Here is a 15436-nt window from a genome sequence, read left to right as displayed (position 1 = left end):
TCTCTCAAACTTCCATTTTCCACTCACTCAGACAGATCACGCAGAGTCACTCAAATCAAATACTGACAGCATTCACTCGGTTAAAATCACTCAAAATACGCTTTCATGCGAGTATCTTGGACATGCCTTCCATAATCAGAAAGAGCAAGTCAAAAAAGAAAAAAGAAAAACTGAAACCTCTCATCATCCTCACAGCTTCTCACCACACACACATAACTGAAAAATAAACCCACCAGCCTTCACGGCTCAAGATATATACATCTATCAAAATTCAGTCAATTACTATACATCCACACTAATATATTCAAACTGTATTTATACTCTCGTAATAAGCAAAACCAGCCTCTTAATTACAGGCATTTAGCAATATTGGCAAACAATAGTTATAAAGCTCAATACTCTCGAAACTGAAACCACCCTCTCTGCGCGTCACCGCTGCTCATTTACATGAACACACCATCAGTGCACATCCGGTAGTGCACTGCTGACACAGAGACGGATCTCCTATATAGATCTCATATTTTATATTACAGACGTCTTATTAATTACAACTGCACAGATTTAGGCCTCTTAGCTCCTACAAATTTCGATAAATTTACCATAACGGCTCCAACCGATAAAGTCCCTGACTTTTTTGCGACCAATTCACCGGAACCGTTCCGTCCACATTTCTAGCCCTAACTTAATTTACAGGTAGCCAAAAAAGCGCAACAATAGGAGACTCTAACTCCTAGCAATTTTGGAGATTCCCCAGTTTTCCCCGGCTTGTCGTACCGTACTATCCCTACTCTTCAGGGTAGGTCAAGGATAAACGTCTTTACCCAGGAGGGAGCGTTGCCTCCAAGAAAATGCGCTTCTTAACAGACGCCGCTGTCGTTCTAGAAAAATTTAGAATAATTTGAAACAACAATCTACACCCAAAACAGGATTAAGATTAAGGACAACCCTCAACAGTTTTGGAGATTCCCAAGTCCTCCTCGAATGTTGCCCGAAACTATCCCTAGTCGCAGCTAGGTGAAGGATAGATTTCTCTATCCAGCAGGGAGCGTCACCTCCGAGAAAGTTCTTAAGGGTTGCATAACCAATGGGGCTCCAACCCACAAAATGACCCAATTCCCTACCACACTAAATTAGCAGCTCCAACTGCTTTAATTCTCTCAACGGCTCCAACCGTTCTTAATTCTCTCAGCGGCTCCAACCGCTTTTAACTTTCTCAGTACTGTACTTTATTACTTTCATTATCACCAAAATCAAAACAGACATTCACCAGTAATTTTCAGTGAGTAGACTTTCATTTTGTCATGTCCAATTCTGGCACACTTTGGAAAATTCAACAGGTATGTGCCTTACCTTTGGATAAGCCGGCTTGTCTCTCACTTCAGACCACTGACTCGTATCTGCCCATCTAATCACCACGGACCACGGATCTCTCCGTCTACACCTAAATTCCCCTCTCTCACCGGAACGAGCCCCCAAATGTCAAGGTTCAAAAATATTGAGGAGGAATCCAAAAATAAGCACAGATCCAGCCTGGTGGAATTAGACGGCATTTTAATGAATTACACATGTGTGAGTTCAACAACCCAATCAGGATTGAACTGAACTTACAATAGTTAGACAAAGGTTTTATAGGGTTAAGATAGTACAGCCCCCTTTTCTGTTGCTAGGCAGATTTAATATAGCATACGTCAACTCAAAACCACAATGACTTTTAACATAGTTTAAAACAGAACATCATCTTCGGGTCGAAGCCAGGTGCTTCCTCTCAGCCCGTCTTCGCTGTCGCTTATCTTCTGGGACATCTGGTGTACTTCCTGGAACAGACTAACACGTACGCCTCGACTTTGCAGCCATAAGCAAAACGTATTTCAACTCTTGCCTACTAAATGAGTCTATCTAATTTGTGTGTGCGTGCACGTGCGGGGGCGCGTGCGTGCTGTGTACTGCGTACGTGTCATGACCTCTCTCACTATATGTGTCTGTATGTGTGTGTATGGGTGTCTCGCCCTTAGATGCTCTCTCATCTCACCCGTTGCACTTCTGACCTGTCACCAGAACAGAGGCTCATCCTTACATGTAATACCCTAACTGGAACTATATATGTAATATGTTGAGTAAATGTTTAATCAAGAGCCTCTACTAAAAGCTTAATACAGTTTCATAACCTACTCACAGTAGTTGCACTCAGCGTCTGCTTTCAGTTTCACTTCTGCAAAAGCATGTAACTTCCTGTCAGCCTGCACTCAGTCTCTCACCCACTGAAGTCTGAACTTCAGTGTAAGAATATAAAAACATTCAAAAGCCTTTAAAATTATAGATTCAACTCAACAGATTAAAGTGGTTCTTCTTGGACCTGTAATAAAGACTGATATAATACCCATATATTTGAACACCTGAATGCATCTGAATGCAACATCACTATTAATACTAAAATGGTAATGATGATTATAGAAATAGCCACAAATAATAGCAGTAAAATATTTCTCCTCTGGACAGTGTCCTCTTTAACAACACATGTTGCACATACATTCCAGATAATGTGCACTCACCGAACATGACTGATGCTCTGAAAACACTCAGACAACTTCGGGATGCACAACAACGAGACTATGCCGCAAACACAGAAGACTGGCTTACGTGGATTTTAAACGGCTCTTGGAAGTCCCTGCTGATTAAAGGACTTGTTTTTGTTGGTGTTATAATACTGTTATTCTGCTTCAATTCATGCTTACATCACCCTGTCACAGAATGAAGAAGGTGATAATGAGATAGACACTTGGATATAACATACTCACAAAACCCACTATTTTATGATGTCTTGGCTAATAATGTTTACAAGTGGCCGTAGGCTGATACACTGTTAGTGGTTGCTATGTACATATATGTACTATGTACAACAGGAGGGAATGTGAAGAGATTTTTTAGGATTTTGGGATTTTTATTATGTTATGCTTAAAAGTACGTTTCATTATCTAAATGTGTTTGCTCTTTTCAGTATTCAGCTTAAACTCTGCAACTCTGTGCAGACTCCTAAATGGGGAAGTTACACAGGAAGCCTGCAGTTCTATTTTCTCTCTTCCTGTATGTGCTCTCTGAATAAAGACTCTTTCTTTTTATTGCACAGTGCGAGTCTCCCTGAGTCTCGACCGTGTACACGTTAAACCTGTCCGAGCGTTTTTATTCCGACCTGAGTTGCAATACAGGAAAACTCCTGACAATAATGTTGTTCTATCATTTAGTAACATTACTATATTATCATGGCATTTGATGGCTCACCTGGTCTTGCTCCACAATCAGTGTTCCCCTTATTCTCATGCAAAGCTCTGTAGTGCCTGAGCATGGATGAGGTGTTGTTGTTATATCCCAGCTCCCTGGCACATAGCAAACACTTCACCTTGTACAAAAGTAAAGACAGCTTAACATAAATTGTATTGCACCATCAGTATTACGAAAATTCATCTTCTGTAGAAATGTACATACCTTGTTGGAAGGAATAAGATCAAAATGTTCCCACACAGGGGAGGACATCCTCCTCTTCTTAGCTGGCTCCATTCTCTCCTGACTTTCTCTCCTCACTCTCCTAAACCTCCAAACTCTCTCCAAACTTTCTCCAAACTGTCTCCAAACTCTCACTAACCGCAACTCTCCATCAAACACCCACATTTTGAATGAAGTCTGAGGGGTTTATATCGCTGTCATACCTCGCGGCAAAGTTCGAACCACTTCCTGAACCAGTCACGTGGTACAGCCGGGCAGCGAGGCTTCGGACGTCATCATTTTCAGCTCCTCCCATAAATAAAGCAAGCCTCGATACGCGCATCGCGGAAAAGCCCCCTCAATTACTCGACACAAGCTTTGAAGCCTCGATACAGAACGTCACATCACTAGCCATAGGCCAAGTTGTCATTTGGCATAGTAATTAGTGCAGCCATTGTGAGTTGCAGTTATTTGTTTGTGCAGTCTGTGCGTTTGTTTAATAGTTGATCCCATGTGCTGATTTGTATATTGGACAGTTGCATGTGGAATAAAAGGTGCAAATGTTACAGAAGTGTATTTTATGCGTTTATTGTTGCGCGTCATCTGTGTCCTCATGTTTAGCCTGCTGCAGCCTTTGGTTGGAGGAGCAGCAACAGTCTTGATTAACCGAACAGAAAGATTTCCAATGGACCGAACCTTAAAATGAAACAACAAACATGAGCAGGAAAGTAAACTAAAATAAGATCTTACTGATACAGCCTCTGTGGTATATGGCATTGCATTCTTTTAGGTGTGCAGAGTTGTCTTCTCTGCTCAGGGAGACAAATGTCAGTAGACTTTTTACATATTGTCCATGATGAAAACTCAAGATTTCTTTTAAAACACTGAAACATTCATTATGATCCCTCAATTGTCTGTAGCTGTAGCACCAGTTCATAAATTCCAGTTTAGTTACCACTCAAAGCAAAGAGTAGTGAGCCACATTAGTGAAGTCAGAGGTCAGAAATGCAGAAACTTGTCATTTGCCATGAGTGTGACTGCTATTGGTCCTATATTTGATATTGTGGTTTCTTGTCCTTTCAGATCATCACGTGGAGGTGAAGGTGGAGGAAGGCTCAGAGTCTGTCACCCTGCCCTGCAAAACAACACCTGACCTGCCTGAGAACACCAGAGTGGAGTGGACTCACTCTGACCATGAACTCTTGATAGTTCAGGAGTATTCAAACAAAGGTGGCAAACTTATGAAACAGGACAAGTTTTACAGAGACCGAACAGAAATGAATGAAGACCTGCTGAAAACTTCAGCCTGACCCTGAAACAGCCCACAGAGAGACACAGGAGGATACATCTGCACCATCTACAGGGACAAAGACATCCTGAGACAGAAAGTAGTGCTGCACTATGTCAGAGGTCAGAGCTGGTGGACAGTGGCTCAGATTAACTTCAGAATTCAAAGGTCATAATTTATTTATGCATTTATTTTTTGTTTCTCCACAGAAAAACTTCCACTTTGGGCCACAGCTGTCGTAGTTCTTCTTGTTCTTGTGTTTTTTGGGGGTCTCATATATAGATTTCAACACTATTTCATGTCAGGTGAGTCTCTTGTGCCAGACACACTAGTGGTTAACAAGTGTCCCCTGGTGGCTCCTTAACTGTCACTCAAAGGTCCAGAAGTTGAAAGAATTGCTGTCCTTCAGCTTTCTTTAAAACTCTGAAAACTTGCTGCTGCTGTTTGTACAGTTCATGTTGTTTGTTGTCCCGTCAGACTGTCAGGTGGAGGTGGAGTCAGGGGTGGAGTCTGTAAAGCTGCCTTTCAAAACCAAAACAAAAAAAATACCTAAAGATGCTAAAGTGGAATGGAAGGACAGATACAACAACAAAGTCCATTTGAGTGGCTGTGATAGGATTGAAGACCAAAGCCCAGCATACAGGAAGCGAACAGAGATGAACCTGCTAAAAACTGGAGACCTCAGTCTGACCCTGAAATACCCCACAAACAAGGACAGAGGCACCTACACCTGCACTGTCTACAACAAGGAGGGAGGAAAAATCCTGATGAAAAAACAAGTGGAGCTAAAAGTCAGAGGTCAGGGTGCACTTAGTTTTTACTTGTATTTCATATAATATTAACTTGATTCACTGATGATAATGGGGAAAAATGTTGAGCTTCTGCAATATTCTTTATATTGAGACCAAGTCGTGCCATCAAAGTGCCTTTGTTCACTTTGACTCTGTCCCCAAAATTAATCAGTTAATTGAGGCACATTGTGTCTGTGCCAGATCTTTTCGCTGGATGAATATACTGAGGCTATACACATTCATTAATCACCTGGATCAGATGACTTTATGTCTCCATTTGGCTGCTCATTTTAAAGGTTGCCACAAGTTATCTCCCTACATCTCCCCCTCTTCCAGCATCCACCCCTAACAGTCTTGCTGCTCTCCTTCTGTCACACATCATGTTTGATATAGATCTCCACCCAATCCACCTGCCTGCAGGGCTGGATTGGGACAAAAAATTGGCCCAGGCATTTTGACTAGAGACCGGCCCACCAGGTATTAAAGACATAAAGCCTGTTGTGACAGTGATGTACACTGTCTTGATGGTATATATGTATGATTTCTATACGTCAGATAAAAACTTTGGTTGTAAGATTCAGATAATTATTTAATAAAAGCCAGATATTTTAAATGAGAATAAGAAAGGACTTCTTTGTGTCCACCTTTCCCTGTTAATGCCCTACCTGGCCCCCTGGCAACACTTTGCTAGACCCGCCCCTGCACAGTTACCAGCTGTCAGCTACTTAGAAAAGGATCCTGGTGTTATTTGTCTCTCAGAAACAGTTCATAACTTCCCTTCAACTCATTCATGTCACCTAAAAGGTAAACCTGTTTCTCCATCACCTGTTCAGCTCTGATGATTCAGTAAGGACATCTCCTGGTTTCATCTTCATGTTTCCCTCTCACCACATATACAAACCGACATCATGACCAGCAGCTTTTATAGCTGTGGCTCCAGCAAACATCAGCTGATACTAGAAAGTAATATTAAATAAATTCTAACAACAGCTGATCAAGCTTAAACGTGCTGCTGTTGTTTAGTGCGACATCTGCTGGTTTGTGCTTTCTGGCGCAAAGTGGGCGATAAAGAAACGAGAGAGAAAAGCCGATCAGCTGTATATAAACTCCGTCGTGCTAGCTAGCACGCAGTACGAGTTATTGTAACTGACTGTAAAAAGTCAGCACAACGAAGATAGACTGCAGGTCATAACTTCTTATCTGAAGTTCAGTTCACCTGACACTCGGACAACTGAGTTATTTTTACACATTGGCCAGCATCTGGCCAATCCACCACCTCTCATTGTTCATACCGTTACAAAAAAAATAAATAAAAATAAGCTATGCCCGCCTGCATTCTCCTTTATCACCTCCCTTTGCATTGTCCATTCCTTTCAAGGGTTGACTCCAGGTAGTTAAACTCATCTACTTTCACTACTTCTGCTACTTCCATGTTCACCTTCCCACCTGTCTGCCTCTCATGCATGCACTTGTATTCTGCTATGCTTCTACTGACAGTGCACATCACCCTTGTTTGTGAAAATCAGTTCTCTCTAAAGTGAGAGGATACTTGTTAAAGAACAGGATGTTAGAAAGTCTGATCAAAAAGGTCCACTGCCCTCTTTTCTTTCCACTCTTAATCGTTCTCATACCTGCCCTCACTTCCTCCTTACTAATCCTCTGTAATGATTCACGGTTTCCTTTATCTGTGCTTCTCACTCTTTCATTTTCCTCATTCATCAGCCTCTCAAACTACTTCCATCTCCTCAACACACTTTCTTCACTCGCTGGTACATTTTCATCTTTATCTCTAATCATCTTAACCCAGTGGTTCCCAACCTTTTTTTGCTAACCCCCCTTTGTTTTACAAGAAAATCCATTGCAGTTTATTTCACACATGAAACCTTTGTAAACATTTGAACAAATAAAATTAAACATCAATAAATTGCAGGTTCAATAAAATAAAAAACTCTTTTAAATGACAGAAAAACAAACCATCTTCATAGTGTGATTCTTTTAGGTCCTCCGTGTAAAATGGAGTGATGGGTTCGTAGCTTGAACCCATTCGCTGGAACGTTGAAGGCAATGTAATTACACAGCAAAGCAAGACACGAGTAGGCAACATTCTTTATGTTTCCGTGCACGGGAGAGAACTGGACAGGCGCCATTCCCTTGACCCCAGTTGCTCTCGTCCGCTCTCCCGTAACACTGCTCTTTTATTGTGGTTACATGAATATGCTTAGGTTCATTAACATATGACATCTTACACAGGTATACATGTGAACAAAGAATACCATGTGTGTGTCCCCAAAGCTGATGCCAGGAGTCTAGCGGTCCATCTACACAAAAGGCTCTTAGACTCAAACAGATATACGTGTGTTTGCTATACCATATATCAGCAAGAGAAGATACCTCTCCTAGGAGACGTGTGATCTATACCAGAACACTCTGAGGAGGAGTGAACGCACCCCCCTCTTCATACTACACAGAGTTGTTACAGACCTCCTGGGATGAGACATTCTTTCAATCTACAAATGATTATATACTTCTAAGCATATATGAGTAAATATTTCTAAGCATAAATGGCAATCAACAATACAAATCTAACATGGAGTGAAAAACATAAACAACTCCCTGAATGGAAAAATCAGAAATTAAAGGTTTGTTGTGTAAAAATAACACATTTAATCCTGACATCGTTTTAGTGGCTGGTGTGAGCTGCTTGTTGCTGCAGATCTTCTCAAACCTGGGTGGAGTTTTAAAACTGCCACTCTGAGTTCATTTTCAATGTCCAGCTTTGAACTGTAGTTTTTTTTATATTGATTGAAGCCCCAGCAGAAAAGACTACCTCACATAAGTAGGATGTGATAAAAGAAGTATAGCCAGCCTCTCTTACCTAGCAGTGGGTAATCTTTCTCCACTCCAATCCAAAATGCAGAAAGGGTCTGCTGCAATTTACCTCCAACTGGTGAGGAAGAAAAAGCTTCTGCTGCCTGTTCAGCTCATGTTGTGCTTTGTTGTCCTCTCAGTCCCCCAGGTGGAGGTGGATTCAGGGGTGGAGTCTGTCCAGCTGCCCTTCAAAACCAGAGTTAACCTGTCTGAAGAGGATAAAGTGGAGTGGAAGGACAGAAACATCAGGAAGGTCCATGTGTATCCAGAAGTGTCTGACCAGCCTGAAGAACAGGACCAGCTTTACAAAGACCGAACGCAGATGAATAAAGACCTGCTGAAAACTGGAGACCTCAGTCTGAAACTGAAATACCCCACAGACTGGGACACAAACACCTACACCTGCACCGTCTACAGCAGTTCCTGTATGCTAAAGAATAAACAAGAAGTGAAACTTGAAGTCAGAGGTCAGTGCTGCAGAGTGTGTGTGGGGGGAATCTTTGTGCATTAGTTTTGGGTGTTTTCATAGTAATTGTTAGAGTGTAAGAGTAAACTATAACAGGGCTCTAGAGCGGTATATTATATAATATTACCGTATAGTGTGTATTGTGTACCCAAAATGGCACCTGTTAAGAGACACGCTTATGAAGCGGATTTCAAACTATCAGTCGCGCAGTAGACCATGGGAATACAGCAGCTGCGAGAGAATTCAGCATTAAGGAAACCACATTTATGACCAAACAGTTTATTTTATTTAACAGTGTAAAAGACAACAGACATTTAAACACCTGTATATGTGAAGTCAGTGCAAAAACAACATTTGGAAATTATTTTTTCTCTTTCTTATAATTGTCTTACGTTCTGGTGTAGCCGACCAGAGGCTCCTAAACAAGTCAGCCAGGTTGGCCATATCCTTCCGCTGTAAGATCAGCGGCTTGAGGGGAGGGGCACAAAGATCTGAAGCAGAGCAGAACTGGGCTCCTGGATGACGGCGAAACTGGAACGTAATAAAAATAAAACGCAGATATTTATAATGAAAAAATAAGTTGTTTTTTAAACCATTCGGGCATCCACCCAAACAGTGATCACACTATCAGTTATTTATCATTTATATTCAAGCCAACTGAGGTTAACAAGGGCTACCATTTTAGGGCTGTAAATATTGCAGTATGAATGCTCGTATCGCCAGCTTGACAGACGAAAATGTCAAATGTGACGGATTCATTTACATGACACAGTGATTCCTTCACAACAAACACTAGATTAGGCTTCAGCTGGTTATACTACTATGTAACAACAAAGGAAAAGCTTCAGTACTTTTAAATTCCTCCTCTAATGATTCTGATTCAAAACCATTTCTGAGTCTCTTTATCTGTTTGGTAGTTTGTGGGACTGACAGTTTTTTTCCTAGTTGGTCTGACATTGAAAATCATTGTGAAAACCAGCTCTCAGTTATTTACTTATTCATCCAGGTTTTAAAAAGTGCCCCAAGTTCCCACTTCAATTACTGATACTATAATATTTGTAGAAAGGACCGTCCACAAACACTGCACTTTATAGTGGTTTGTCTGACTGTCTGCAGATGCCTGCAGGATCAGAAACACTGAGGCTAGGAGAGATTATGAATGAAATATCAGATGATCACAGAGCTTAATGGTTCTGGGCATCAGCTTGAAATCTGACCCAAAATGGAAACAAGCCAATAACATTAAATCCTTGTTGATTAGATTTCTTTTTCATATAAAGTAAAAGCATTTTAATGACTTCAGCTCATCCCGTCTCATTTTTACTGCGAGTGAAGCAGCCAGTGTTTTAGTCTTTACACTTTATTAAATGTTATAGTGAAGCTTTCTTTTCAGAGAATTTTGTAAAATGTTCTTTAAAAGATGAAACTGTTGGAAAATGTTTTAACGTAATCTAAAACCCACTTATGCTGTCAGCGTCTTCATAGTCTTCCAGCTCAATCATGGAGGACGGCCCACTCCTGTGGCCTTGTGACCTGCTGATAAAAGATGAACGACAGTCAGAAATATACTGAAAATCTAACAAAGGCAGAGGTTAAGAGTAATTCAGGCTTTTCCTTGCATGTCATGTAGCTGATACCTGCTGTCTTGTGTGGTCTCCTGGTTGTCTGGGCTGTTGTCAGCTGCATGAGTGTTACTGCCTGCTACACAGATTTCCTCAGACGGACGTGATCTGACATCACATCTGTTAGTCTGACGTCTGTCCACAGTCGAAGACTCTATGACTGAAGCAAAAATGTCTTTAAACGCCGCCAGAGAGCGTTTGACAGTCTGAGGAGTGATCAGTGACTTTGCTGTCAAAGGAGGCACTGGAGCTCCTCCTAGAGGTTTTAATGAAACTGCCGTGTTGCCATTTTTGGGAAGAGCGAGTCTGGGAGATTTGCTCTGTTTAGACTGTTTCTTCCTTTCTTTTTTAGGTTCAGGCCTCTTGGGATGAAGCTGCTGAGGCTTTGAGGACATGTTCTCCAAATCTTCAGCTACATTGTTGACATGCCACCATCCGCCCAGGGCTCTCCTTCTCCATTTGGCTGAATCTGCTTCCGTGAGCCGCTCCTTAAGTCGACTTTGCGACACGGGCACTTTTGGTGTGACTGATAGTTTTCCAATAGGATCGTGCTGATATCAGTCTGACTCTGAAAAACCCCACACAGGGAAACATTGGGAGATACACATGTTACGTCTGGAGAAAGGGAGACATAATCAGATCGAAAACAGTGATGTTCAAAGTAAGTTTCTCGGGTGCCATTGTCTAGATATTGAACTTTGGTTTTATTATATTAATTTCCTCTTTATGATAGAATGAACTTTAATGTCCTCTTGTTTAACCTTCACCCAGGAGTACCCGAAGCTAGCGTGCAGCTAACAGGCTGCACTCTGCTGGGACAGGACAAAGGACAAAGGCATTATGTTGGTTTTTCTGAATCTTTGGTTTTTATTTAGCCTTTTCTCTATTTTTTTTCAATGAGTCTTAGCTGCACACAGCCTTTGAAACACATGTTCAACAAGAAGCCACAGAAACCTTTATCACATTAAAGTCTCATTGTTTCTGTACAGATTTTCATGTATTCACATGTGTTTGGCTCCCAGAGTGTCGATTCCTCCTTCTGTCTCATCTTCCTCTGTTCTCTGTTACCTGGTCTTTCAGAGTACTGTTAGGGTGATATTCTGCCAAGTGTGAAGTTGATGAGCTTCACAGTTACAACAGGTTAACATGTCTGAATAACATGATGAAAGTACAAGCATGAACATTTTAAACATGTTTTTATATTTATTTATATTTCAACAATATGTTTTAATCCAGCAGTTTAAGGTCGGGCTCAGACTAAAGTCTGTGCTAAGACGACACCATTGCAAAATGTTCATTTAGTTTTTCAGAGGTGGGCTTTCTGCATCATTACCCTGTTGCATAATCTGAGTGAGCTAAAGGGCATGAACTGATAGCTTCATATTCTCCTTCAGGATTATCAGATAGGGAGCAGAATTCATGTTCATCAAGTGAGACAAATTGTCCAGAAGCAGCAAAGCAGCCCAGACCATCACACTACAACCGCCATGTTTGACTGTTGGTATGATGTTCTTTTTATGAAATGCTGTTATTTTCAGTGCAGATGTAAGGGGACTAAGACTTTCCAGAAAGATGAGCCTTTTGTCTCGCCAGTGCACAGATTATTTTCCCAGAAGACTTGGGGATCATTGAGATCATTTTGGCAAATGTGAGATGAGCCTTCGTGATCCTTTTGGTCAGCAGCAGTTCTCGTCTTGGGATTCTCCCGGTGTTTGTGGATGGAAGCAGGGTTCCTACAACTTCAGGAAAGTTAGATTTAAGACACTTTTTGTCACTCAATATTTAACAATAACAAAAAAAAAAAATCATTAAGAGTTAAATTTATTAAGAGTTATAGACTAAACAGGGGTTAGAGGTCAACATGTTGAAATTTGCGTGTGATCAGTGATGAGGGGTTTCTGTATTACCCCTGACATGCTATTTATTTTACAGTCAGCAGACTTCAAGTCTGAAAGACTTTCTTCAAAACATACAACATGCCTCATACACACTTACACTGCTGCTTGTATCCATGATAATTCTGGCTCACAGACAGGAAAAAAGAAAATCATGTCTTTGAATGTTTGAGACATTTTAATAACAATTAGTCTTATTCTGAATTCTTATGGATCTGATCTGAAGTCTGAGGTGTTTCTTTGGATGATGTTAAAGACGGAGTACTGTCTCCTCGGTAACCTGGACCTTTGAAGGTTTGGGGTTTTTTCTTACTAACATTAAAAACTGAAGAAAACTGAAGTTTTAATTTAACGATTCAGATTCAGTATTTTGAAATCTTAAAATGTAAATTATGAACCTGCAAATCACCAAAATCTGTTCACTTCTATTACATCATCTCTGGTCAGGTCCTGTCAGGTTACAGCTAAAAATCTAATACAAGACCTGGTCTGAATCAAAATCAGTACCTTCCTCCTGATTTATGTGTTTATTTATGTATATATGTATGTATTTATGTATTCTAGTCTTTCCCCCTGTCCTCTGCCCTTCTACCCTCTCCTCCAGGCTGTCCTCAGGCCTGTAAGATGCTGCTGTCATGTTGTCGGTCAGGTTCTTTCTGAAAGAAGCAAACATGAAGATCAGAACTAAACACACAGACAACACACTGGTGAAACTGGAGCTAAAGAAAGACGAAAAATTCAAAATAATGAAACATTGAAAACTCACAGCAAACAGAACTTGGAGTAATCCAGTAAGACTGGAACTCTACATGCTGAGATAGCAAACAAATCAAGAACTAAAACACAGATCACAAAGTAGAAATCAACATTATCAATAAAGACAGAAATCAGAGATTCAACTATATCACGAGGCTTCAGATGCACTTTTAGAATATTGTTGAAGAAAAAAATGCTTACATTTATTTGAAGTATTACTATACTTGTGCTGTTTTCTTCATCCTGCAAAGCTGTTCATGTTCAACATGACTGATGAACAGATCCACACAGTCATTCAGTTTGTTGGAGGAAGCAGCTCATCTGAGGTCATGTGATTATCAGCAGGTTTCAGTGGAGCTGATTTAACTCTTTGGTCCAACAGAGCAGCTCAAACAGAACTGTAGAGATGAGCTGTGTTGATCCTGAGGACTTAGTGATGTGTAGAAATAATGAAACCTTGATGTGTGACAGTTTCTGAGGCTCCAGGTTGAAGATGTGTTTTAAATCCGGTGCTTTGTTGAGTCATATTGTCCTACAAAGAAACCGATCCTGACAGAAGACAGGATCTGTGATCAGAACTCCTTGAACTCTCTAATGTTTCATTTTAGGTCCACAAACACTTTCAGCAGTAAGTAGATCCACACTGACAGGAGACATGACTGTGAAGCAGCACCATCAGACTCTGATCGTCTCCAACATCTTTAAAAACTGCTTTGACCTTTTAGATCTCTGTCCTGTTACCTCCTGCTGTGGTCTGCTTCTCTCCTTCAGCTTTCTCTATAACTCTGCTGCAAACTGCTGCTGCCATCTGTTTAGCTCACGGTGTGTTTGTGTCCTCTCAGTCTGTCAGGTGGAGGTGGAGGAGGGGGCGGTGTCTGTCCAGCTGCCCTTCAAAACCACAGAAAACCTGCCTGAAGATGTTAGAGTGAAGTGGAGGGACAGATACAACAGGAAGCTTCACGTGTATCAGAACGGCTGGAGGCCTGAAGAACAGCACCAGGTTTACAGAGACCGAACGAAGATGGATGAAGACCTGCTGAAAACTGGAGACCTCAGTCTGACCCTGAAAAAGCCCACAGTGAGTGACAGTGGGAGATACAACTGTGTAGTTGACAGCAGGAATATCTACAGATACAAAACGGTGCTGCTTAAAGTCAAAGGTTTGTTTACTTGTTTGTTTCTATCTGAGTGTCTTGTGATTTGAGTTTGACTTGTTAGAATGATTATATTGGATTATGTTTCAACAGCAAGCAAACTAAATCTAGTTTCAACCAGTCTGGGCATCAACAAGTGGGAAAATTAGATTTATGAAACTGACTTAGGAGCCTTGATACTGTTTTATTGGTGATACTTTAACGCAACGTTTCCATAAATTTAATTTGCGACTACTCTCACTTCTAAACTCATCATCATACACAGACACTAATAACTGGAGCTCCAGGTACCACAATTTACATTAGCAACAGCTTAATCTTTAAGTACCTTCTATCCATTTCTTCCTCTTAACCGGGGCAGCAGCCTAAGCAAAGAAGCCCAGTCCTCCCTCTCCCTCCCCAGCCACCTCTTCCAGCTTGACTGGGGAGCACCAAGACGTTCCCCGGGGCCTCCTTCCGGTGGATATATGCCCAAAACACCTCACCCAGGTTAAAGCTCATTTCCACCACTCGTATCTGCAGTCTTGTTCTTTCAGTCACTACCAAAGCTCACGACCACAGGTGAGTGTAGGGACATAAACTGACCGGTTATTTGAGAGCTTCACTTACATTCAGCCACATTCCAGTGTGAGTCAGTGATGCTCTTTGATTCTGACAGTCTGGAACAATGAGGTTGTACATTTTCTTCTCACATGTAATTCTGATGTGAATAAAATATCACTTCAGTGTTTTAGTTTTTAGAGGCGCTTTGACTAGAAATGAAACTTCATTGTCTGACTGTCTTGTGTCTCCTCTGCAGGGAGAGTTCAGGTCCAGGATCAAACAGGGGACATCAGGAACAGAAGCAGCTCCATTGATCCGACTCCTCTGATGGCTGATCAATCAGTTTGATCTGTGTGTTCTTTGATTATTGATCAGTGATGTCAGAGTGGAGTCAGTGTGATGTTGTTGTTGTGTGTTTGAGACTTTTAGTGTCCATGAAGGTCTCTGCTGCCGTAGATCCTCTGAACTGTGACAGAGGTCTTACTCTGAAGGAAACTCTCAGCACTTTCCAGCAGCTCCTCCATCATGGAGGACGTTCCCTCACTGTAACAGGTGGAGGAGAGAGGAGAGGAAGCA

At 41.3% G+C, this 15436-nt stretch overlaps 1 protein-coding gene and 1 long non-coding RNA gene across 2 annotated transcripts in view; both read left to right on the top strand.

Annotated features, from left to right (window-relative positions):
* LOC109194345 (V-set domain-containing T-cell activation inhibitor 1) overlaps positions 1 to 4887 on the top strand; it is a 28306-nt gene extending 23419 nt beyond the window's left edge. Inside the window, exon 3 of the mRNA XM_025904243.1 lies at positions 4561 to 4887. Coding sequence (XP_025760028.1) covers positions 4561 to 4787 — 227 coding nt within the window. The 3' untranslated portion in view covers positions 4788 to 4887. The remainder of the gene's footprint in view (positions 1 to 4560) is intronic.
* Positions 4888 to 10468: 5581 nt separating this feature from the next.
* On the top strand, positions 10469 to 12086 carry LOC112844613 (uncharacterized). Its single transcript, XR_003217348.1, has 2 exons — positions 10469 to 10774; positions 10865 to 12086. It is a non-coding gene; the product is annotated as an uncharacterized LOC112844613 (long non-coding RNA).
* Positions 12087 to 15436: the final 3350 nt, after the last annotated feature.

Source organism: Oreochromis niloticus, unplaced genomic scaffold, assembly GCF_001858045.2.
Source record: "Oreochromis niloticus isolate F11D_XX unplaced genomic scaffold, O_niloticus_UMD_NMBU tig00000457_pilon, whole genome shotgun sequence".
NCBI lineage: Eukaryota > Metazoa > Chordata > Actinopteri > Cichliformes > Cichlidae > Oreochromis > Oreochromis niloticus.
Note: the sequence above shows the minus strand (reverse complement) of the source record. Positions and strands in the feature narration are given on the sequence as shown.